The 23,913-nt window shown below is 44.3% G+C and overlaps 1 protein-coding gene across 1 annotated transcript in view; it reads right to left on the reverse strand.

Moving 5' to 3' along the window:
• Positions 1-23,913, reverse strand: part of LOC126464508 (atherin-like) — a 64,937-nt gene that overhangs the window by 19,801 nt on the left and 21,223 nt on the right. The window contains exon 3 of the mRNA XM_050096242.1: positions 2,163-2,363. Coding sequence (XP_049952199.1) covers positions 2,163-2,363 — 201 coding nt within the window. The remainder of the gene's footprint in view (positions 1-2,162; positions 2,364-23,913) is intronic.

The following is a 23,913-nucleotide window of genomic DNA, read 5'->3' on the forward strand; positions in this document are numbered from 1 at the left end:
AACGCCCCACACCATCACAGAGCCTCCACCAGCTTCAACAGTCCCCTGCTGACATGCAAGGTAAATGGTTCAAATGGCTCTAAGCACTATGGGACTTAACATCTGAGGTCATCAGTCCTCTAGACTTGGAACTACTTAATCTTACTAACCTAAGGACATCACACACATCCATGCCCGAGGCAGGATTCGAACCTGCGCCCGTAGCAGCGGCGCGGTTCCAGACTGAAGCGCCTCGGACCGCTCGGCCACATTGGCCGGCTAAGGGTCCATGTATTTGTCTCCATACCCGTGCACGTCCATCCACTCGATACAGTTTGAAACGAGACTCGTCCGACCAGGCAACATGTTTCCAGTCATCAAGAGTTCAATGTCGGTGTTGTCGGGCCCAGGCGAAGCGTAAAGCTTTGTGTCGCGCAGTCATCAAGAATAAACTAGTGGGCCTTCGGCTCCGGAAGCCGATATCGATGATGTTTCGTTGAATGATTCGCACGCTGATACTTGTTGATGGCCCAGCATTAAAATCTGCAACTGTTTGTGTAAGCCGCGCAGGATTAGCCGAGCGGTCTGCGGCGCTGCAGTCATGGACTGTGCGGCTGGTCCCGGCGGAGTTTCGAATCCTCCCTCGGGCATGGGTGTGTGTGTTTGTCCTTAGGATAATTTAGGTTAAGTAGTGTGTAAGCTTAGGGACTGATGACCTTAGCAATTAAGCCCCGTAAGACTTCACACACATTTGAACATTTTTGTTTGTTTGCGGAATGGTTGCATTTCTGTCACGTTGAACGACTCTCTTCAGTGGTCGTTCTTGCAGGATCTTTTTCCAGCTGCAGCGATGTCGGAGGCTGGATGTTTTACGGGATTCCTGATATTCAAGGTACACTCGTGAAATGGTCGCACGGGAAATTCACTACTTCATCGCCACGTCGGAGATGCTGTGTCCCATCGCTCGCGCGCAGACTACAACACCACGTTCAAACCGATTTAAATGTTGATAGCATGCCACTGCAGCAGCAGTAACCGATCTAACAACACCGCCAGTCACTTGATGTCTTATATAGGATTTTTCCGACAGCAGTTCTTATTCTGCCTGTTTACATATCTCTGTATTTGAATTTCTTTTCTTCTTTCGCTTGCGCCATAGTCCCGCAGCGATCGCACGGTCGGCGTGGTTGCTACGGATTTGGCAATGTTAGCTTTAGGGACGGCTGGATGCCTTTCCTGCCGCCACGCCGTGCCCCCAGGACGGAATTAGTGTACCCCACTGTCTGCGTCCAGTGGAAATCGTGAAATAGTGCGGACGTGTGTCAAATGTCCGCGACGCGTGTAACTGAGGCGGAACGTGGGGACCAGCCCGGTATTCACCCAGCGGGATGTGGAAAACCGCCTAAAAACCACATCCTGCGTGGCCGGCACAGCGGCCATCGTCGTTTATCCGCCGGGCGGACTCGATCCGGAGCCGGCACGCCTACCCGAGTCCAGGAAGCAGCGCGTTAGCGCTCCTTTTTTTTTTTAAAAAAAAAAAAAATACTTGCTCCGACCGGGTCTCGAACCCAGGATCTCCTACTTACACGGCAGACACTCTATCCAAAAATTTTGTCGCTACCAACTTTTTTTCAATATGGAAAAAGGCGTCTTTCAGTTACGACAAACAAAATTAGAATGTACATCCGTAGCAACAACAGAACAAGAGTTCCTTCTAAACTATGAAATAGAATTTAAAATTAATAGTATGATGGTAGATAATAAAGAAAGAAAAATGTAATCAAATCCCGCACGCCATTCCATGTGCGTGGCTCATCTGCGAACAGATTCGATGTCCCAAATTGATAACACATTTCGCAGCGTGTGGAGCTCCATGACGGCGGTCATCCTCTGCCCGGTACTCCCCAACTGTGAGGGAGGGTTATCGAAGACACTGCGCAAATAGTTCGCACTCTCGGCTACCCTGGCGGGTGTATCTCTCTATTTGAATACGCATGCCTATACGAGTTTCCTTTACGCTTCGGTGTATAACTTGTGTACACGGTACTGCCACCAAAGGTATATGTGTTTATCGCAATCCCATGACCGTTGTCACGTCGCTATAGAGTAGATTTATTGTCAGAATTTTTTGGGTTACATCAGTGTAACATCGGCAGTTCATGTTTCGTGAAGCAGCTCAGTACTTGCACAGTGGTGATTTTTTGGTGCTGGAGCGTGGCTCGCAATCGCTGCGAGAACCGCCCGCTGCAGCGGTGGCGGTGGCGGCGGCGAGCGGCCGCAAAGTGTTGGCGTCGGTCGTGCCGGTGTGCGGCCGTAGCTGCGGCGGCGGCGGCGGCGGCGGCGGCGCCGGCGCGTGTAGCGCGAGTGGCGGGCCGTCAGTCAGGCTTCAGGCTGCGGCAAGTGTTTGTCGCGGGCGGCGCGCGGACAGCGGACGGACGGCGACACGGCCGCGCGTCGTGTCCCGTCAGTCGCCGCCGCCGGCGCGCGTTAATATTTCGCCGCCGCCGCTGCCAGCTGCCACCCGCTTAATTGCCGCCCTCGCAGCCCGAGCAGAGCCGCGAAAATTGCTGCGTCTGCGGGCGCCACGCCGTGCCGCGCTGCCGTGCGGTGCGGTCGCCGCTGACGGCCCGTAATAACGCCACCCAGACACCCGGACGGCCGGCAGTCAGGTTCGCGCCCGGCGCGCCTCACTTTTTGCCTGTTACACTGGCGCTCCCGATATGTGTCTTTTACTCACTACGACTAGTTACTTCGAACAATTCGTTACCGTCAGCTCGCGCTAACACCCGCACCGGCTTTCGTAAGCGTTTCGGGAACTATGACGAAATAGTTTAATTACTTGATGACCCATCCTTTAGCAGGGAAACTTCGGATGTTATACCAAAAGTGATAGAGGTCATTTCAGACAAGAAGACTCCGTGTCATCAACACTTGTAAGTATGCTGTTAGGTTTTTTATGATGGTAACACCACGTAGCGCTCTGTATGATAACTGACTCTGCTGTACGCAGTCTGTGGCTGATTTGCATTTGTTGGAATATTTGCTATTGTAGTGTTGGGCAACTGGATGTGAACAGCACGTAGCGTTGCGCAGTTGGAGGTGAGCCACCAGCAGTGCTGGATGTGGGGAGAGATGTTGTTTTTGGGGAAGGAGACCAGATAGCGAGGTAATCGGTCTCATCGGATTAGGGAAGGACTGGGAAGGAAGTAGGCCGTGCCCGTTCAAAGGAAGCATCCCGGCATTTGCCTGGAGCGATTTAGGGAAATCACGGAAAACCTACATCAGGATGGCCGGACGAGGGATTGAACTGTCGTCCTCCCGAATGCGAGTCCAGTGTGCTAGCCACTGCGCCACTGTGTTCTCCATCAAAATCTTTCATTTGCTGACTATGCCCATCAATAGTTACTGCCTTCCGTAGTTAGAATCTTTTATTTAGCTAGCAGTATTGGCGCTCGCTGTATTGCAGTAGTTCGAGTAACGAAGATTTTGGTGAGGTAAGTGATTCATGAAAGGTTTAGGCCATTGTTAGTCAGGGCCATTCTTTTGTAGGGATTATTGAAAGTCAGATTGCGTTGCGCTAAAAAGATAAAAACAAAAATTAAAAAAATTATTGTGCGTCAGTTTATTGATGATCAGAATAAGTAAAGAGAGAAATGTCTGACCACGTTCAGTTTTGCTCAGCTGTTTGAAAATCTAATAACTTAAGAATTTTTCCAACACTGTCATTTATAATTTTTACTAAGGGGATGTTTCAAACTATTCTCGCCACTCAAAAGCGGTAGGTACCTTTATTGGTCATTGATATGCGAACTGATAAAAAATCTTGTAACAGATTTCATTTGATTTGATCTGACTTGATTTATTCCTCATTTGGAGACATGTTGCCTTACGTTTTGTAACAGGTCGTTCATTTTACAGCTTTTCATATAGATCACAAAACATATTCCATATTACAAAAAGCAATTATTGTTTTCTGCAGTTATAACGGAAGTAATAATAGATTAAAAATACATTAGAAATTGAAAGAAAAAACACAAAAAATTTAAGATGATGATGATGATGATGACAGATGATAGGAAAGACTTGGATAGTAAGAGAGAGAGAGAGAGAGAGAGAGAGAGAGAAATGTTACTCTGTCTGACCTTGCCTGGTCTGAAAGCCTGTTTGAGCCAGCCTGGTCTGAAATCCTCGGAACTACTTCCAGCCTTGCAGTCCCAGTTCGCTACAGTTTAATTTACTGATTAATATTTCTAAACACAGTTTACAAAAACAATATAACTATTACGTACATTGTGGAAAGCGCAACGGTGTGTGAGTGTAAAGTATGTTATTTCTTGGGGTTGGTTATTAATTAACCTTCAGTTCCTGTATAATGTGTCTTGAATTTTACCTGTTATGTTGCTTATGTACTAAGTATACAGTTACAAATGTTACAACCCAACAGCGGTATAATGACCGCGGGATGGATAAGCCTGCTGTTTATATTTGAGCTAGAAGAGGTTAACAGGATTCATTGCGTTACACTGCTTATTCTGATACAGTTTAATTATTTAGATGTTGTTTAAGGCTGTCTGTGGTACGTGCTTGTGAACGTGATCACTGTTAGAGTGTGTATATATGTGTGTGTGCGTGTGTGTGTGTGTGTTTCGGTGCTGCTGTCAGTGTTGGTGCACAAACTGGAACTGCTGCCTTAGGTTCAAATGGCTCTGAGCACTATGGAACGGAAGATCTGAGATCATCAGTCCCCTAGAACTTAGAACTACTTTAAACCTAACTAACCTAAGGACATCACACACATTCATGCCCGAGGCAGGATTCGAACCTGCGACCGTAGCGGTCGCGCGGTTTCAGACTGAAGCGCCTAGAACCGCTCGGTCACACCGGCCAGCGCCGAAAGATAGCTTTATCTAGAAGAGGTTCGCAAGCAGCTTCGATGATGAGTTTTTCGTACTTTAAATCGTTATATTAGCAAGTCTGCTATTTATCATTTTGTTCTCTGTTGCATGAGTCTTCGCCTTTTTTCTTTCCTCGCAACTTAATTAGAAAAATAGTGTCCAAGTTTTCGCTTTCTTAGTTGTAATCGTCGGCTAATTTTCGCCAAACCGAGTTTTTTTTATCGTTTTTCCTTCCTGTGACTGCATATGAGTCTGGAAACTAAATAAATATCAGAAGAAACTATTCTAGTTTAATTACCAAGACCCAGTTCTCCTCTAACACTTTCAAGTTACGAAGCCGAGTTTTCAAAAACTAAGAATGAGACTGTCCGGAAACAAATTTCCAATTCAGCCAACTCATGGTCTACCAAGAGATGTTAGGAGACGCCATTATGGAAATTGCTACTTCGACACACACACACACACACACACACACACACACACACACACACACACACACAACAACCCAACAGTAAAACTAAAATTTTCGTTTCCGATGAGGTATGATTTTGATTTAAAGACACAGATTTTTAAGAATTTTTTTTCTTAAATAACATAGGTAAGAATAATTGTTACTCCCTTTTGTAACAGAAATTATTTTTTTTTACCCAAAATGTTTCACGTTGGATTTATAGGCCTCTTCATTGTCTTACTAAGGAAATGCAATAAGTGATGGAATTGTTCTACAAAAATTAAGGGAATGCACCTTCACCCAATATGTCTTCCCCGTTGATATTTTGGCTGAAAGCCGTCTAGCCGTCATCTCAGCCGTAGCTATGTGGTGCATGTGGATACAGACCATCACAGGCGCAAAGATCTCTCTCGGGCGCACAAACGTACACTCGTCGCATGCCATGTGTAACGGACAGGGCTACTGTGCCATTATCTTTGACAGCCGACTCTTTAGAGTGGCGGATTCATGATGATTCACAACAAATAAATTTGTATCGGTTATAACTAAATGATGTGGACAGAGAGTAATTAGTTTCATGTCTCCTACATTTTATGTACGTGTAGTGTCTCACAAGCGAGAACTTCTGGACCCTAATTTCTTTGGTTAAACATCTTAATGTATAGTGAATGTTGAAATTGAGTTGTCCACAAAAAATAGGATCTTTTGTAGAATACTACAGTAACGTTAAAATGTTGAGCAAATACTGTACGTTGAGTAAAAAGTCTTCCTTTATTGGAAGGGCACAACCGACTTTGCATTCCTAGAATGCACCATCGAGTGATCTGTACATTCAAGGAATGACATATTTACTTCTCAAAACAGCCACACATATTTACTCCTCAGAATAACCACTTTTTAAAAACAAGAGATCACAATGACATAAGGCCGCTAAGAACAGAATGTGTCCAGACGAAACTATAATCGTCCGGCCCTAACTGTGGGTTCAGGGAGATGGCTCTTTGCAACTAAAACATGACAAATATTAGTTCAATTTATTAGATGAAAGAATAAAAAGAATGACTTGACTTGATACAATCCTTTGTTACAGGAGTGCCTTGTAATTCACGACTGTCATGGACTATTGAAACATCGCTTGGTGCGCTAATTAACAAACTGGTCTCTTTTAACTACTGAGTCCAACACAAACAAAAGTACATGTCTACCAGAGACTTGAATAATTCTTTAGTCCTACTTTACGATACTGATTGTCTCAGCTGAGGTCACGAACTGTCTGGACGATACCACAAATAGCATACTTACGCTATCTTTTAAACCATTGTAGAATACAGGAAAACAGTTACAGCCGAGTCCCATCATTCACAGTCAAAGCAATAAAATTAAGGAACTTTCTGTAAAGCGGAGGTCAAAATTAAAATGATTGGTTCTGAAAAGCAATCTATTATCGCTTTGACAATGAACGTGCCCCACTGCAGACTCCTAACTAAGATACGAGCATGTGGGATTGGTTCCCAAATATGTGAGTGGCTCGAAGACTTCTTAAGTAATAGAAACCAGTATGTTGTCCTCGATGGTGAGTGTTTATCGGAGGTGAGGGTATCATCTGGAGTGCCCCAGGGAAGTGTGGTACGTCCGCTGTTGTTTTCTATCTACATAAATGATCTTTTGGATAGGGTGGATAGCAATGTGCGGCTGTTTGCTGATGATGCTGTGGTGTCCGGGAAGGTGTCGTCGTTGAGTGGCTGTAGGAGGATACAAGATGACTTGGACAGGATTTGTGACTGGTGTAAAGAATGGCAGCTAACTCTAAATATAGATAAATGTAAATTAATTCAGATGAATATGAAAAAGAATCCCGTAATGTTTGAATGCTCCATTAGTAGTGTAGCGCTTGACACAGTCACGTTGATTAAATATTTGGACGTAACATTGCAGAGCGATATGAAGTGGGACAAGCATGTAATGGCAGTTGTGGGGAAGGCGGATAGTCGTCTTGGGTTCATTGGTAGAATTTTGGGAAGATGTGGTTCATCTGTAAAGGAGACCGCTTATAAAACACTAATACGACCTATTCTTGAGTATTGCTCGAGCGTTTGGCATCCCTATCAGGTCGGATTGAGGGAGGACATAGAAGCAATTCAGAGGCGGGCTGCTAGATTTGTTACTGGTTGGTTTGATCCCGCAAGTGTTACGGAGATGCTTCAGGAACTCGGGTGGGAGTCTGGAGGAAAGGAGACGTTCTTTTCGTGAATCGCTACTGAGGAAATTTAGAGAACCAGCATTTGAGGCTGACTGCAGTACAATTTTACTGCCGCCAACTTACATTTCGCGGAAAGACCACAAAGATAAGACAACAGAGATTAGGGCTCGTACAGAGGCATATATGCAGTCATTTTTCCCTCGTTCTGTTTGGGAGTGGAAGAGGGAGAGAAGATGCTAGTTGTGGTACGAGGTACCCCCCGCCACGCACCGTATGGTGGATTGCGGATGTAGATGTAGACGTAGACGGGACGTGGTTATAACCGTTCTCTCTGTCTATTACAATGATTTACAGATAACGTAAGAATACTGCTCTTAGTGGCCTTACGTGATTATGACCACCTATTTTTTAAAATTGGTTACTTCGAAGAGTAAAAATATTGCTATTCCAACGTACAGTACAGATCACCTCACAAAGCATTTCAAGAATGCGAAACCGGTCGCGACCTTCCTATGAAGGACTTTAACAGCCTGAGTAGAAGACTTTTTATTCAACGTGCAGAATTTGGGCTGTAGTTGCCGTCATTTTAAACTTGTATCTAGAACAAATAATTGAATATCATCGCACAGCATGATACAATCTGAATTTCGCTAGAAGTAACTTTGGCGAGTGTACATGTAGCACTCTAATGAATGAAGCAGCATTCCATATTTCCCCGATATCCTGATCTCGTTTGACTACAATGTGTAAGAGACCCTCACGCATAGTTAAGATGGAAGTAGAACGGCAACAAAGCGCTAGCATTCTAATGGAGGACTTTTGTTTACTGTCACAGATTACGCCCTCTAATTGGCGGTGAACGGAAAGCGTTCCTCATTAGCGCACCAAGTACACTTGAGCTCAATTTGCAAGTACCTTGTAGACACGCGGCGCTCAGATAGCTTTAAAAACACAAATTTCCGCCGTGATCTTTAATTAAGTAGCGGGACAGTCTCTCTCGCAACGCACGACGCCTTCCCTGCGCCGTGCTTCGCCCTTCCCACTCGGCTGACGCGATGACGACAACACGTGTCACGCCCATGTTGCTCGCTCTCCGATGCGGTCGCGGCGAAACCGTGACGCCGGAGCAGCGCTAGCCAAGTAACGCGCACATTTGCAAATGTGCCTTCCCACGTATAGTTCTAACGTTACTTTCGGTTGGCGAGGCCACGCGGGGAAGCATATGCAGCAATAGCCGCACCGGCGGGCGTGAGCTCACAACGCGGCCGCTTGTCGGCGTGATTTATGCAAATACCGAGGCTAGTACCTCTCACCCGGTGACGTGACGGCTGGCCTTAGTGCGCGTCAACACTAGCTCGTCTATCACAAAATTATTAACGCGCGCTATAGCGCCAAGGCACGGCCGTCATGTGGCCAATTACTAGCTCCGAGTCCATTTAGCGATATAACCCGGTTGACAGGGCGTGGACTATCTCTTTCACTAACGTGTTTGCAAGCTGCCAGAATATTGCATCTGTAACACACTATAACTCAGAAATACTGTGTCCAGTTCCTTTCTAAGAAAAAATTGCCGCTGAAAGAAACCTGTATAAAAAGCATCAAACTAACGGCATCAGACCAGAAGACTGCATTACACAGAATAGCGAGACGCCAATGGGAAACCGGATATCAGTTGTCTAAACACATTGAAGGCAAGTAATGCAGACAAATACAGCCAGCCATTCCCTCTAAGCTCTGGTTCCACGTTGTTAAAATGAATACAAAACTTGTAAGTTCCATAATCGATATGAGATTTAGAAACAGATAACTGGCAGGCCATCTGCACCGAATGCTTGTAAGGAAAACTCCTGACAGTGAATGTGATGGAGAACAATAAGAGATACAAATCACGTTTTTCTTAAGTGTAGCCTACACGGAAACGAGGCGTACACTGATCAGCCAGAACATTATGACCATTTACGTCAAGGAAAAAACGACAAACTGTGAAAGAAAACAAGTGCAATTAAAAAACATAGAAACAAGGATAATCATAGCGTGTGGTAACAAGAAAGAAAGTAAAAGCCCACTGATGACGCTGAAAAATTCAGCGAAATATGTCTGGGAAATAGAAGAAAACAAAGTTGCGTTTTGCTCAAGGTGGACCCCCTGCAAAAGCAAATCTATCTGTATTATTATTTATCGTAAGGCATACATCGCTATTCTTATACTCTTTAGCCGGTCGGTGTGGCCGAGCGGTTCTAGGCGCTACAGTCTGGAACCGCGCGACCGCTACGGTCGCAGGTTCGAATCCTGCCTCGGGCATGGAAGTGTGTGATGTCCGTAGGTTAGTTAGGTTTAAGTAGTTCTAAGTTCTAGGGGACTGATGACCAAAGCAGTTAAGTCCCATGGTGCTCAGAGCCATTTGAACCATTTTATACTCTTTATGTATAATTTAATTACAAATTGACATCCAGACATTGATATAATCGATAGCCTCCTCTTTTGCAGCCAGTAAGTGGATGAAGGTTTTCTTCTAAGCTCGAACTGGATGTCCTTCCACTAAGTGCTGGATTCTTTGTTTTTCAGCACCGCAGTCGCTATTGTAGTTGGTATTGGAAATTTTTGGTAAGGTCTCATGGGACCAAACTGCTAAGGTAATCGGTCCCTAAGCTTACACACTACTTAAACTAATTGAAACTAATTTACGCTAAGAACAACACACACACCCAAGCCCGAGGGAGGACTCGAACCTCCGACGGGGGAGTCGCACGGACCGTGGCAAGGCGCCTGAGATCGCACGTCTATTCTTCCGTGGCCGGTGCGTATGCGATTTAAAGTTGTCCACACTTCGCGTGAATGACTGAAGTCGGGCGTTTTCTCATTTGTGATGAAGCTTTGGCATTTTGGTGGGAAGTGTTCTCGCCAGTGTTGTTACCAGAGACTGTCGATGTCGAAGTTAGAGGTCGTCATCTCTTTAGTAGTGAGTAGTGGTGATGGTCTTCCAGATTTAAGTCTTCTCTCCAGGTCAACTGTATCATTACGTATGGGCAGCTGAGGGTAATTAATTACCTTGTATCCTGTGAGGAGGGCATTTTTCCGCCGTATCTCTGATGGGGCTATGTGGCTCAGGGTTGGCAGCCATACGATAGGGGTAGGTTTTATTGTGCCGCTGATGATGCGCATTATATCGTGTAATGCCACAACAATTTTGTTTGTCTACGGTCTGTTAATCCATACGGGAGGGCAGTATTCTGCCACTGAGTAGACAATCCCAAGTGTTGATGTGCGGGGAGTGTATTTGCTGTGGAGTTCCAGGTAGGGCCGCATATTTCGTGAATGATGTTTCTTGTCCTTATTTTGCCTGCAGTCTTTTTCAGGTACTCCTTGTAAGAGAGCATCCTACCCAGTGTAACTTCTAGATACAAGGGTTGGAACTTAAACAGTGGCCACTACTTATTCACAACCGATACAGAAGAGTTACATGTTCGCACCTGTTACCGTCCTTCAAAGTAGTCACCAGCGTTGTGTAGAACCCGTTGCCAGCGATGTGGGAGGCGTAGTACACAGTTAGCAGAGCCTGTTCTGTTGATGGTGCGAATAGAGAGGTCTGCTGCCTGTCGAATCTCTGGAACAGTTCCGAAGCGAATGCCACGAAGTGATTCCTTCAACTTCGGAATCAAATTAAAGTCACAAGGACTTAAGTCCGGGGAGAATGGTGGATGGTACAATACTTGTCAGTCCCATCGACCGAACAGAGCAGCGACAGCTTGCGCTGTTTGCGCCCGCGCATTGTGCAAAATGATGGGTGGGTTGCGCAGAAAGTGTCGCCGCTTCTTTCGCAAAGCTGGTCGCAGGTGATGCTCCAAAAACGAACAGTAATACTGTGCACTGACTGTCTGCCGTGGAGGAACATAATGCGTTAGGATAACACCACCACAGTCGTGCACGAGAATCACCATAAGTTTAGACTCCTCCATCCGCACCATCAACAGAAGAGGCTCTGCTAACGATATACGACGCCTTCCACATCGCCGGCAACCGGTTCTACACAATGCTGCTGACTACTTTGAAGGTCAGTAATCGGTGCGAACATGTATCTCTTTTGTATCGGTTGTGAATAAATAGTTGCCACTGTTTAAGTTCCAACCCTCGTATTTGGGGTAGTTGTTAAGTTTAAGGCGTTTCCCTTCAAAGATAAAATCTAAGGTCTCTTTCTGCTGAGTGGTTGAAAAGGTGGAAGCATGATATCTCGGTCTTGTTAGAGTTTGCTGGAGTCACCAGGCGGCCGGTGTGGCCGAGCGGTTCTAGGCGCGTCAGTCTGGAACCGCGCGACCGCAACGGTCGCAGGTTCGAATCCTGCCTCGGGCATGGATGTGTGTGATGTTCTTAGGTTAGTTAGGTTTAAGTAGTTCTAAGTTCTAGGGGTCTGATGACCTCAGATGTTAAGTCCCATAGAGCTCAGAGCCATTTGAACCATTTACAGTCACCATTTGCAAAAGTAGTCTCTCAGTGACAGGAGCACACGATGTCTGCAGCGGCCTCAGATGATCCGCGTTGTGCAGCTAGGGCCAAGTCGTCGGCGTAGCCAAACTTGCTAGATTGTGTGTTTGGAATCTCGGAAATTTTAAGATTGAAGAAGAATGGGGCAAAGACTGTGCCCTGTGGTAGTCCGCTGTTGAGAACCTTGGTGGAGCTCTTTCTTTCGTCAGTAAATACTTTAAAGGCTCTCCCAGCAAGTATATTACCGATCAGGCTAATAGTACAGTATTTGTAAACAAACACTGACAGAAGAGATTCAGCCTCCCAAGTTACAGTATACTTTATGAAGAAATATGCAAATAGGGAGTAAAGCTTTAGTTACGCTTCCAAGTCACAACGGAAGTAGGTCAGCAGCATCTGCGAAAGTGTCGGTTAGGAAAACCAGCGGGCTGAATTTCCTGTAAGAACAATGTAACGCTGTCGGAACGGTTTGGGCAGAACACGACTGCATTTGCATTCACGCGTTCGGTATCAGAGACGACCTCGTAGCCTCCGTGGCCCCGGTGAGCGGGCAGATCGGCGCCCAGTCACGATGTGGGGTCAGATGCGGCAGCGGCTGGTGCAAAATAGATCGGAAGGCCTTCTGCAGACTCGCGAGCTGCGCCGCCAAGCGGCGGGCCCCGCAGGCGGTGTCTAGCGACCACTTCCATTTCGGGACAGACCGTCGGCTGATTGAAACGTCGGCCGGAGCGCACAATAGCAGACTGTGAGCGCAGCCGCCAGCCTGCGGTTCCCGTTATGAACGCCGCATAAATCAGCCCCTAACGACATTACTGGTGTTTTAACGAGTTACGTGCCGGTAGAAAGCGGTCGAAGCGCGCTTGAGCGGCCAGTGGTTGCACAGTGCGCCGGTGATCTGTCTCGGGGTTTGCCTAGAACGGTAGCAGACAACTGATATCGCTATTAAGGTAGACTTCCACTGAAAGTCGCGGAACGGAAAGTTAAAACATTCATCAGTGGATTTAGAATGGCGGCATTCAGACAGAGCGTCAAAGGACCGGGACGTCAACGTCAAAATTCTCGAGAGGAAAGTTTTGACGTAGACGTTGCTGAGAGGACAGTGGCGTCAACTGGTAACATTGCAAGTTAACTTATTACCATCGAGCTCACTCACATTACTATAGTGGATTTTGTGCTTTATGACTTCTTAATTTTTATATCATCGTTTACTTTATTTTAATAACACATTGCGACGATATCATGGGTGTTCAGCAAACCACTTTCAGTGAAAATTGCGCCCAGAAAACGTCGAGGGAAGGTTAAATAAATCCCCCTGTCTGAACTCTGTAACTTGCCCGCTCAGCAGGTAGAAGAGCTGGAGAGCCGGCCGGTGTGGCCGTGCGGTTCTAAGCGCGTCAGTTTGGAACCGCGTGACCGCTACGGTCGCAGGTTCGAATCCTGCCTCGGGCATGGATGTGTGTGATGTCCTTAGGTTAGTTAGGTTTAAGTAGTTCTAAGTTCTAGGGGACTGATGACCTCAGTAGTTAAGTCCCATAGTGCTCAGGGCCATTTGAACCATTTTTGAAGAGCTGGAGGGATTTACGTCATCTTTTACCTTACATCAACTACTGATGAGCATGCCAGCAGGTACTCTAACAAGAGCTGCAACAGCAAAAATTTTACAATCGGAAGTTACATTTTCTCGCGCCCTGTTCTTCGCTTGATTCAGAGTCATTATTTCGAAGCAAGCATCGTCCGGAGTTGCACACTAGTGCTCGTTTGAACTAAGCGCCCGCACGGTAGCTCAGCGTGTTCGGTCAGAGGGTTAGCTGCCTTCTGTAATAAAAAAAAAAAACTGAGTTAATGGATCAACGATGAACTTGAACAAGCGTCATGGGACGTTCGCTCCGAACAAATAGAACGAACAACCACGAAGAAAATGAGAAAAAAAAATTGGTCTCAAGGGTCAATTTTGTTCACTCAGCCTTTATAGTAAGTGATTTTTACTTTTTTTTAAGCCAATGAAGCAATGTTTCTGTACATTATTTATTGATACTGAACAATATTTCCTGATTTTTTTAGAAAGAGAGATATAGCTTTGTCGCGTCTTCTTCGTCACGTTTTTTGCAACAATAAATGAATAAAGTAAAATGAAAAGTAGCCTGTTATTCCTTGCGGACAAGCCCGAGGAGCAATTCAGCTAAATTTCAGGAAGATATCTTTATTAGTATATTTAACACTGACGGAATGGTCTGCGGGTATCTCTGTTTCTGACGTTCACCACTTTATTATTTTTTCAAATTTCAAAAAATCTGTTCTATTACTTCGTGCCCAACATCCCATAGATTTTTTTTTTAAGTGCTCGGATGGGAAGCTCAATGACGACTGATTTTTTCAAAATCTGAAAATGTTGTTCAAGAATCAATAACTAAGGTGTAAAAAGATTTACATTGATTGCTTTATTAATTTTTCTACAATAAGTCGCAAAAAATGCATATTTTATAGGCTTATTGAGAAGAAGGAACCCTTAAGCTTTCCTAGGCAATACGCTGATTTCTGTTTTGGACAGCACCAAACTACAGCGCACGAATTGAACCCTACAAAAGTTATTGTCATACCATGGGTGACAGAGCTCAAGCAGTCATCCACTGGAGTGAACGAGAACTTGGTAAGTGAAGGAAGACCGTGACTCAAAGGGAGCGTGTCCGGTGGGCGAGTGTTCTCGGTGTGCAGGTAGGTCCAAGAGTCTTATGACTAAATTTCACAGATTTCTGGACAGGTGCTAATTTCACTGGATCTAGTTTTCATATACCCGCTACCATTAGGACTTGGCTACTTTTCCTGTGGGTGTTCTTCCAGCCGACCGCGGTGGCCAAGCGGTTCTAGGCGCTTCAGTTCGGAACTACGCGACTGCTACGGTCGCAGGTTCGAATCCTGCCTCGAGTATGGATGTATGTGATGTCCTTAGGTTAGTTAGGTTAAGTAGTTCGAAGTTCTAAGGGACTTATGACCTCCGATGGTAAGTCCCATAGTGCTCAGAGCCATTTTTGTTCTTGCACAAAAAGGCCAAATATCTGAAAGCGAGAAATTATTTAGATTTCTCTATAACTGTGCGTAAATAAGAACACAAGCTGATCAAACAATTTTCATTAAAAAACGTTTTTAACTGCGAAGAAAGTCAGCCCCATTGAAGAAGAAAAATGCAGTATTTTTACGCTAACCTGTAAATGTAGAATACACAGACGCTATGTATTGCGTTCTAAATATTATTTGATATATTTGTACGTACATATTCTGTCGAGCAAATAAATGTGGATGTTTCGATATGTTTCGACGACTCTTTTTCTATTCTTTCACTTCTCAGCAGTGTTGAAAATGTCCTTGCAACCTTTGCCAAGAACTTTTGTTTTGAATTTTGTCTTGGTCATTAACAAACTTGTTCTTTAATTTTGATTCTATATTCCCACCTTAGCATCGTGGATGGTATATCGTAAGTTTTATTTCACCGTTCGGTACTGGACTAGGCGAAGTGCTGACATTCCGTCTAGTGTGAACGCGCCCACATTAGACAGTGACGCTGCCCTCCCTTTCGATCCTTTCATGTCCAGTGCATATCAAATATTTATCGAGCGCTGATAACAAGTAAGAGAAGAATTTTAGATTTGAGCATCTAGGCAAAGTTATAATCATTAGCAGCAGGAAACTAGACCACCTGCAGATGATTAAGGGAGAGAAGGGATAGAATATTACGGTTGACGACGAGGTCATTAAAATTGGACGAATTCTCAGAGATTCGAAGGATGAGAAAGTAAATCGACTGTTTTCTTTTCAAAGGAAAAATTTCGACATTCCCTTCAGTTTATTAAAGAAAACCACGGAAAATTTTAAAACTTGGAGGGCCCGACGGGGGCTTGCTGCCCGCTCGTCGCGAGCTATGATCTGCGCTGAAATGAACTAGCCTGCTGCAGAGAACATTCTGGCATTGATGTGACGTTATTCAAGAAAAATACGCAACACTTAAATCGTTAGCTGGATGAAGATCTTCAATACTTTGAAATATCACTTCGTCTAAGTAGTAGAATTCTGCATATTACCCTATTAGTCAGAATTTGGATGTAAAACGGTGCAGTTCAGTGAAACAAAAGCGTATGTGTAACGACAATGAAGAGTCTAAAACCTACGCAAGTAGGCTTATAAAATGGCCAGCACTTTCAGAAAGCCCTAAACGAAAATATTACTATGGACAATGCCGTTTTCTCATAGAGCTTGTGAAAGAATTATTGCTTTCCCTTTCGATCTGAATACTGTCGACGACGCCTGAAACAAAGGATTTCAATTAGAAGAGTTATATATTGTGAAAACCTGAACATTTCATTCGACTCAACATACCGAATACCGATTTCCCACACGTGATAATACGATTAGGAGCAAAGTATTTAACTAACAATTGATGTTCAGGACACTCTGCCGATACACTGAAAATACTACTGTCAAAGACAAGTGCTCTGACATAGCACTTGTTATTGTTTAGACTTCAGCGTTTCGAGAAAGAGGCAGAGAACTGTGTTAAATGTCAAACAGACGTCTGTCGAAAAATAGAGGAAAAATGTGAATTTTTTCAACAACGGGTGAAGCTGAAAAACAGAACTGTGACTGGTAGTGTTTATTATTCTACACGCTATAGAATAAAAAAGCTTTTCTGCCTTCATAGCCCAAAGTTTAGGTGGTATCGGAGGTGAAAACGCTCTAGGTTTACATTTTTATAAGTTACGAATGTCTGTTACGCAAACAGATAGTCACACTTATGTTACAATTCAAACCACTCACGGCCGCATTATTGCACATTAATAAAGGTGGTCCTCGAAGAAATAATGGCTTTATATCTCAGTCTTCAAATCCCACCAGGAAAAAAAATTGAACACCCGATAAAATAAACATGAACCTCATTTTTTGTAAGTAATGAGACAGGATAAACGTTCCCATAACGTGCAGCAGTGATTTGCAGTTCGCATAAACTATGCGTAACTATTTTCCCAACCAAAAGGACATCCGTAACCACATAAAGAATGCCGTATATCATTGCTCAGTAACGGTGCTCCACCTTGACACTGTCTTTACTTAGACTTGGCTGAGCAAGTTAACCTGTTTGCGCCGAGTCCAGTGGAAGACAGGGGCGTGGTCGCCGGTCAGTACACAAAACATTCTGCGTCTGTGTATTTTAGCGATGGCGTAAGCATTATTAACAACGATGACTGCACAATTATCTGCTTAGTTTATTAGAAACGGTGTCGTAAACATCGAATTACATATCAAAATACTATGCGTACGCTCAAAGACACCATCATTAAAATTATCTCAGCTCTATGTTATCATAGAAAATGAAGGACACTCTTCGGTCGCCTTGTAAAGTGGACTGAAAAATATGGCAACAAATAATATGACTTTGTATGCGGTTCCTCGTATTTACGAATAATGTAGTGATGTATGCACTTAATGTTCATTAATTAACTAATTAATAGCCGCTCCAATTGATGATATGATCTTTATGAAAGTCCACGAATGATGTCGGCCTTCACATCCCGGCCATTCTGAACTGGAACCGACACTACCATTGTAAATGCGTGAGATAATGGATATACAAATATTTTACGTAATGGGACACGGAAAGCTGTGTTTACAGGTACAGAAAAAATATTTGTATCTGACATGCTGCTGTCATAAAAAACGTCAAATGATTAAGACAGTAAAAGCTAGGTAGCTTTGAAAGTGATATGCCTAATGATGTCACAGAAAAAATGGGCGTGTCATGACCATAAGAACTGTACATTTCGATACCTTGAAAGTACTGGCATGCGTTATTTAATATTTTGACATAGTCTAAATTGTAAGTTGCTTGCTTTACCATTGAAAAGACAAGAACACTTTTTCATATTTCATAAAATTATGAAACAGTTGCAGCGGTCGATGTGTTCAGGTCAAATGTAAATCTACGGCCTTTAGCGTTAACATCAAAAGTTACAAAACATGGTTCAAATGGCTCTAAGCACTATGGGATTTAACATCTCAGGTCATCAGTCCCCTAGACTTAGAACTACTTAAACCTAACTAACCTAAGGACATCACACACACGTCCATGCCCGAGGCAGGATTCGAACCTGCGACCGTAGCAGCAGCGCGGTTCCGGACTGAAGCGCCTAGAACTGCTAGGCCACAGCGGCCGGCTAAAAGTTACAGTAGAAGACAAGAAACTGTAGAGAGCGTTATTATGTCTTGGACGGAACGAGGGCTGCTTACAGGAACATGTTTACTAACATCTGTATGCACATACAAAATTGCTACGTACCTCTGAAGAAAGCTATCAATAACAGGGCGGTATATGCACATAAACTTATATTTCTTAGTTTGTACTTCTCGCTGGGTGTCTTCTCCCTGGATTTTCTTCAGATGGGTGTAAATTTCTATTTTTTCATGTGTGTCCATACAGTATACCTTCTTGTACGAGGAATTACAATGCTGTTTTCGATACTGTGCACCGTGTTACTAGCTTGTATGAGGTCAGCTGTGAAACTAGATTTAATTCTTATGTTTTTCGTTTTCAGTTCTGTAAATTCTTTACCGTATATTCCATCCAGCTGGCCTTTCAGTCAGAGCAGTAAATTTTGTATATACCACCGTAAGGCTAGCTAGCTACATCATCAAAACTGGAAGGAATTTTAAAACGCGATAAGGGATACAACGAAGTGGAACGGTTATTAACTGAATATATAGTTGTAGAGCAACGGCACTCCCTAAGCATGGAGAAACTAATGAACATCAAGACGATTTTGGCCATCAGTTTTCATGCGTGCACTGCGAGGTCACAATGCGTATTACTCTGAACTGAACGTATCTGCACCCAGTCAAGCGAACAAGTCATTTATCGCTACGGCTGCGTCTATAGCTCATGTTGTCGAGTAGTACCTATAACGTCACGTTATATAAAGAAGAGAAGAAGCAATTTGTACTTATGAACGCCTAAAACAAAGTCTGCCACCCACCCCATCCGCTTCATCTGAAATGAGTACCGCGTAGCAGCAATCTAACAGTTTTAGTACAACCATCTCTTACACAGGTGACTAGCAGGGCCAGAATGTCCGTAGTTTATCATACCGAACATTTTTACCTCCTATTAGTGGACACAAAATTGGCCAGGTCCGGGTAGGACCTGTGCAATGAAGTTCCCGTACACACTTAATAAATGTATACGGGCATTTCATCCATTCCGAAAATCGAGAGCCCAGACGACTTTTGCCTGTTACCGACATTGGTACTCGCGACATATCCGTCCCAGGGATTCCAAGACTTTCGAGATTGTTTTGATTTCAAGTTCGAAGTCGGAATACGAATGACAGAAGAAAAATTCCTTTCACGTGACGTAATCGCAAATTAACAATTTTCTGATTTTTTCCCTTTTTTGTACTGTGACACTTTGCTTATTGTGAAATTTCGTGATTCTAGACCGCTACACATTTTGATGCGTGAGTTTGCGAGTATCAAAATATGTGGCATAAAGGGCCGTATATTTTAGTTGCATTGACTTAGAAGCTTACATTTATTACACCGCCAAGTTTAAACTTGATACATTTAACTGTTCCTTAGAAAAAGGGTCTTAGCAGATAAAACGAGATATTGACAGTTTGATGACAAATGACAAAATTTTTTCTTGTGATGTAACTAAAAATTAACAATTCTCGGAGTTCTTCCTTTGCTTGTACTGAGAGATCTTGCGCCTTGCAGAATTTCATGATTCTTGGTCAACGGGATGTAACCTTTACTTTTGATAGTCAGTTTGCGATTAACGTAAATGGTCGTATCTCTTGATTGCACTGACTTAGAAGCTTAAATTATGTATACCGCCGACAGACCGTAGATCTTAGTAACTGACTTAAATTTCAACTTAATATGTCTCCTTGAGACAAAGGGTTTTTAACAGATAGACAGGCAGACAGGCAACAAGGTGATCGTATAAGGTTTCCGTCTTTACCGATTGAGGTACGGAACGCTAAAAACGAGAGAGTTAATTTGTTAAACTCCAATTAATCTCGATTTGATGTGTGGATATAAGTGTTTGTTGTTGTTGTGGTCTTCAGTCCTGAGACTGGTTTGATGCAGCTCTCCATGCTACTCTATCCTGTGCAAGCTTCTTCATCTTCCAGTACCTACTGCAGCCTACATCCTTCTGAATCTGCTGAGTGTATTCATCTCTTGGTCTCCCTCTACGATTTTTAGCCTCCACGCTGCCCTCCAGTACTAAATTGGTGATTCCTTCATGCCTCAGAACATGTCCTACCAACCGATTCCTTCATGCCTCAGAACATGTCCTACCAACCGATTCCTTCTTCTAGTCAAGCTGTGCCACAAACTCCTCTTCTCCCCATTTCTATTCAATACCTCCTCATTAGTTATGTGATCTACCCATCTAATCTTCAGCATTTCGAAAGCTTCTATTCTCTTCTTGTCTAAACTATATATCGTCCACGTTTCACTTCCATACATGGCTACACTCCATACAAATACTTTCAGAAACCACTTCCTGACATTTAAATCTATACTCGATGTTAACAAATTTCTCTTCATCAGAAACGCTTTCCTTGTCATTGCCAGTCTACACTTTATATCCTCTCTACTTCGACCATCATCAGTTATTTTGCTCCCCAAATAGCAAAACTCCTTACTGCTTTAAGTGTCTCATTTCCAAATCTAATTCCCTCAGCATCACCCGACTTAATTCGACTACATTCCATTATCCTCGTTTTGCTTTTGTTGATGTTCATCTTATACCCTCCTTTCAAGACACTGTCCATTCCGTTCAACTGCTCTTCCAAGTCCTTTGCTGTCTCTGACAGAATTACAATGTCATCGGCGAACCTCAAAGTTTTTATTTCTTCTCCATGGATTTTAATACCTACTCCGAACTTTTCTTTCGTTTCCTTTACTGCCTATATAAGCGTTTGTCAATAAAAAAATAAAAAAATTGTCCTCTCTGCCCACAGCCTTCTCTTCTGTCTCAGTCACTTCCTGTGTTGTTGCGGCATCACGTGCTTGCTTACAAACAATCTGATTAGCTTTGGGGGGCTTGCCAGTCGGCACTATAGCGAAACACCGGGCCCCGCGCTGTCTATCAGCAAAGCGGATCGCACGTGTCCGTCTGCCTGTTTGCCTGTCTGTGCATCGCTGAGCAGCACTTACCGCAGCCAGCTGAACCCGTTGTTGCCTCTACCAGCCCGGCGGTAATCAATGCCGGCTAATAGCTCTAACCAGCGCAGATGGAGTCGCGGCGTGGCACAAATTAGTAATGCTATTCTCCTTCCCATTCTATTTCGTTTACACCGCTGGCAGGTTATAAGGTTTTCAAGAAGAGAGCAAGCCTTTGTTTACTTTCCTTTTCTAGCTGTAGTATTCTTCTGCAGTAATTAGATTCGCAACAGCGATCGTGAATCACAAAAAGGAAGGACGATCAGAGTTTAACGTTTCGTCTACCACGAAGTCACTAAAGACGGATCGCAAGATCGGTTTGAGGAAAGATAGGGAACGAGATCGGCCGTGTCCTTTCTAGAGCCATCATTCGATTGAAGATGATGATGATGATGATGTTTGGTTTGGGGGGCGCTCAACTGCGCGGTTATCAGCGCCCGTACAAATTCCCAATCTTTGCTCAGCCCAATCTCGCCACTTTCATGAATGAGGATGAAATGATGAGGATAACGCAAACACCCAGTCATCTCGAGGCAGGTGAAAATCGCTGACCCCGCCGGGAATCGAACCGGGGACCCCGTGCTCGGGAAGCGATAACGCGACCGAGAGACGACGAGCTGCGGACTCAATTCAAGAGTATGAAGATAAAGCTTTCAACAACCCGAAGGTTTGTCTGACCACCATAGTGCTTTATTAGGCGCGGTTCTACTGTAGGCTGTGCGCCATTGCCTATCTCTGATCTTTAAACTAACTTACACAGTCAGTTACTGGGTGGTAGGGGAGGGGAGGGGAGGGGAGAGGGAGAGAGGGGGGGCAGAGGGCAACAGATTAACGTTGACACCGATCCACGAAGCGTCCACGTCCCCCAGGAGTGGCTAAGCCATGTCTCCGCAATATCCTTTCTGTCAGGAGTGCTAGTTCTGCAAGGTTCGCAGGAGACCTTCTGTAAAGTTTGGAAGGTAGGAGATGAGGTACTGACAGAAGTACAGCTGTGAGGACGAGGCGTGAGTCGTGCTTGGGTAGCTCAGTTGGTAGAGCACTTGCCCGCGAAAGGCAAAGGTCCTGATTTCGAGTCTCGGTCCGGCACACAGTTTTAATCTGCCAGGAAGTTTCATCTCGGTATTTTTCGCATTAGCTAACACTGACAGAGGTGCAAAAGTACTGGAAAATAAAAAATTCTAAAACTCACCGGGAACGAACCACAGACCTCTAGATCAATAACTTTACAACTGAGTCACCGGGCGGCGCCAGTAACAACAGGTTGACGCAAAAGCGATGTTCAAATGGTTCAAATGGCTCTGAGCACTAAGGGACTTAACATCTGACGTCATCAGTCCCCTAGAACTTAGAACTACTTAAACCTAACTAACCTGAGGACATCACACACATCCATGCTCGAGGCAGGATTCGAACCTGCGACCGTAGCGGTCGCCCGGTTCCAGACTGAAGCGCCTAGAACCGCTCGGCCAGACGGGCCGGCAAAAGAGATGTCAGATAGTTTTTGTCTACTACGAAGTAATATGAAGTGATATATTTCATATTTATGTTGTAGAATATAACCTGACATTTAACACAGACGGTTTTCAAAGTGGTTTTCTTCTGCAGCAACGTATGTGCTAAACCTTCATGTGAATTCCGGAATGACTTTCTGAAGAATCTCTCTGGAAATTACAGAATGTAAATCCTGGAGTGTTTCGGGGACATCTTCGAAGAATCTGTCCTTTAGATAACCCCGTAAGATGTAATCACACTGTCTTACATCGTGACTGTAAAAGCGCTGTTCCTCACCATGTCAAATGAATGCTAAGGTGCCGAGGGCAACGATCTGACGTCTGAATATCGCTTGAAAGAAACGGACAACGTCCGTAGTACTGTGTTGACGTCATCCATCCTGTATGAACCAGCAGTTTCGGATCATTCGGCGGCAGTGTGCAGTCGGTACAAATTCAAGTTCCAGGACTTGTCTGCATATCTATGCCGTGACGCAATCCTCAATAAAAATCATCCAACTGAAGGATTACATATTTATCAACGGTACTAAATTACACCAGATTAAATATTACACCTTCTGAATCTTTTTTCTTTGGACTCGCTCTATGAAAAGCTTATAGCTTAATATCGTTTAAGACCTTTAACCACCGCAACCTGGTCTAAAGAAAGCTTTCACCAATGAAACCGAACACCGGGCTTCGCAAGCGCTCGGTCTTTTACCCACACACGATCACGGAATTATGAACTACGGTTTGCAGCGAGTGAAAGCTACACAGAAGAACACGCGACTATGTCACTGCCGAGAACAAGACAGCTCTCGCGTTTCCAGATAAGAGCGGTCACTGTTCGCTACAACATGGCTGCGAATGTAAGACACGCGTGAAGTTCGCCGGCGTAATCTGTGTCAATCGCCGACACGACGCCTCGCACCTCGCCCGTGGAACTGTTTCCCTTCTTGCCCCGAGACTGAAGAAGACAGAAAAATCGCCCCGTCTCGAAAGCAACAAATATTATGGTGTCTCCTGATACATCCCGATCTATGGGATACCAAGCTCTGTGGAATGCGCCGCTATATCTTGATGTACGACGAGCGACGCCGTTGCTTTGCGCGGCTCCGTATCGAAGGCTGCAACCCGAAGCCAGCGCGTCTTTAGTGTGGAAATGCAGCCCCTTGTAAAACACCCGCAGATACGACTGCATGACAG

The sequence above is a fragment of the Schistocerca serialis genome, chromosome 1 (genome assembly GCF_023864345.2).
Source record: "Schistocerca serialis cubense isolate TAMUIC-IGC-003099 chromosome 1, iqSchSeri2.2, whole genome shotgun sequence".
NCBI classification, from domain to species: domain Eukaryota; kingdom Metazoa; phylum Arthropoda; class Insecta; order Orthoptera; family Acrididae; genus Schistocerca; species Schistocerca serialis.